Source organism: Laccaria bicolor, genomic scaffold (genome assembly GCF_000143565.1).
Source record: "Laccaria bicolor S238N-H82 LACBIscaffold_65 genomic scaffold, whole genome shotgun sequence".
In the NCBI taxonomy this organism is placed as follows: domain Eukaryota; kingdom Fungi; phylum Basidiomycota; class Agaricomycetes; order Agaricales; family Hydnangiaceae; genus Laccaria; species Laccaria bicolor.
In genome coordinates this window covers 141,000-142,842 of record NW_001889936.1, presented here as the reverse complement: position 1 = coordinate 142,842, position 1,843 = coordinate 141,000, and the positions used below count along the sequence as shown (strand labels likewise).

Genomic DNA, 1,843 nt, shown 5'->3' with positions numbered 1-1,843 from the left:
CCCTAAACCCAAACCCGCCCTAAAGTGGCTTGGATATATAGCGCTTGAGTGTCTTTCTCATTTCTTTTCTTTCTTTCTCCACTCCCTCTCCCCTCCACGCTTATATAGTAATGTAGTATAGTTGTTATGTACACTGTAGACATAATGTACACCCTTCTCGTTGTATTTACAGTAGGTATGCCGTAGGTATAATCATACGTAGTTTTACATTACTTAGTTTTGGCATGATACACTGTACTTGCTCTCAAATACACGAATAACATTGATTCGTCCTTACAAAACGAAAGTAACGTACACAGATGATGTAGTTAATTGATAACAACCCATGGCACGTCTTTGACGCGTATACCCTCGATACACGGTGTGTCTTTGACCTGCCTTTGTAATCCCTTGAGCCTAGAAGCTGACTCTAGAACCCATGGTGTGTCTTTGACCCGCGAACTCTTGAGACGCGGCACATCTGTGTATCCTTCCCCGCTTCATTGTAACCCCCAATCATCGCAACATTTTTTTAAAAGACAGGAAGTACGTTCGCCGAACCATCCCTCCCATTCCCACCATGTCTTCGTCCAATGCACCCACCCAACCTCACAAGCGCACTGCTTCTGAACGTTCCTCGACCAATGGTGACCCTTTACTGTGGAGCCAAACCCGTAAGACCCGCCAAACCCGCCAAACCCACCAGAACCCGTACCCTTACCCGCAGAAACCCGTACCCGTGGTTGAGGGTATGGGTTTCCAGGGGTAGGGGTACGGGTAAGGCCGAAAGTACCCGGGGGTTACCCGTGACAATGCCTAAGGAGGGCCTTGAGCCGGAGTCGGAGTGGCTGGCGTGGTAGGTGAAACAATGGTAGTTGTAATTGGTGTAGATGGTCTACCACGTTTGTAGTCGATCAGGCTTTTTCCACGACGCGGCGTCTTAAAGGGACCTAAGGGAACATCAATGAAACCGGAAAGTTGGGCAGGTAAATAGCACTTACTATCCAATGTATTCGGAATAGCTGTAGAAGTATTTTGCTGCCCCAAGAATGCAATATGATCAATTGAGACCATAAAACGCTCAACGATGTCTTCAGAATTTGGTTTATACATAACGTTTGTGAGGAAGTCAGAAATGGAGACATATCGACAATCAAAAGGCACAGGTCTCTTGTGATTCTGGTAGCGTGACGAAAATTCGCAAGTGAACGGTGCAATAGGTTGACTGGTGGCTACCACTTTTATGATTAATCTATGACAACTGTCCAAGAGCCATTGTGTATAATGCCACAGGTTTTATGAAAGGCATCTCATTAGGATTGCCCATCTATTTCATTCAATTTATCACTGGAATCTTTCATAAGTTATAGACAAGGATAATGAGATATCATGGGGATATTTCATTAGGCTCTTTGGCCCTTTCATTATCATTTCTGAGACTTTTCATTAGGATATTTCATTAGGCTCCTGCGCTTTTTCATTACCATTTCTGAGACTTTTCATTAGGATATTTCATTAGGCTCCTGCGCTTTTTCATTACCATTTCAAAGGAATTTTCATTAGGATATTTCATTAGGCTCCTGCGCTTTTTCATTATCATTTCTTAGAATTCTCATTAGGATATTTCATTAGGCTCCTGCGCTTTTTCATTATCATTTCTTAGAATTTTCATTAGGATATTTCATTAGGCTCCTGCGCTTTTTCATTACCATTTCATAGAATTTTCATTAGGATATTTCATTAGGCTCCTTGGCACTTTCATTACCATTTCATAGAATTTTCATTAGGATATTTCATTAGGCTCCTTGGCACTTTCATTACCATTTCTTAGAATTTTCATTAGGATATTTCATTAGGCTCCTGC

The 1,843-nt window shown here is 42.2% G+C and overlaps 1 protein-coding gene across 1 annotated transcript; it reads right to left on the bottom strand.

Moving 5' to 3' along the window:
- Positions 1-795: 795 nt before the first annotated feature.
- Positions 796-1,092, bottom strand: LACBIDRAFT_314915 (uncharacterized protein; the record flags this gene model as incomplete). The annotated part of the gene is made up of 2 exons (XM_001889282.1): positions 796-929; positions 981-1,092. 2 exons carry the CDS (start codon positions 1,090-1,092, stop codon positions 796-798), a joined length of 246 nt encoding a protein of 81 aa, XP_001889317.1.
- Between the last annotated feature and the right edge of the window lie 751 nt (positions 1,093-1,843).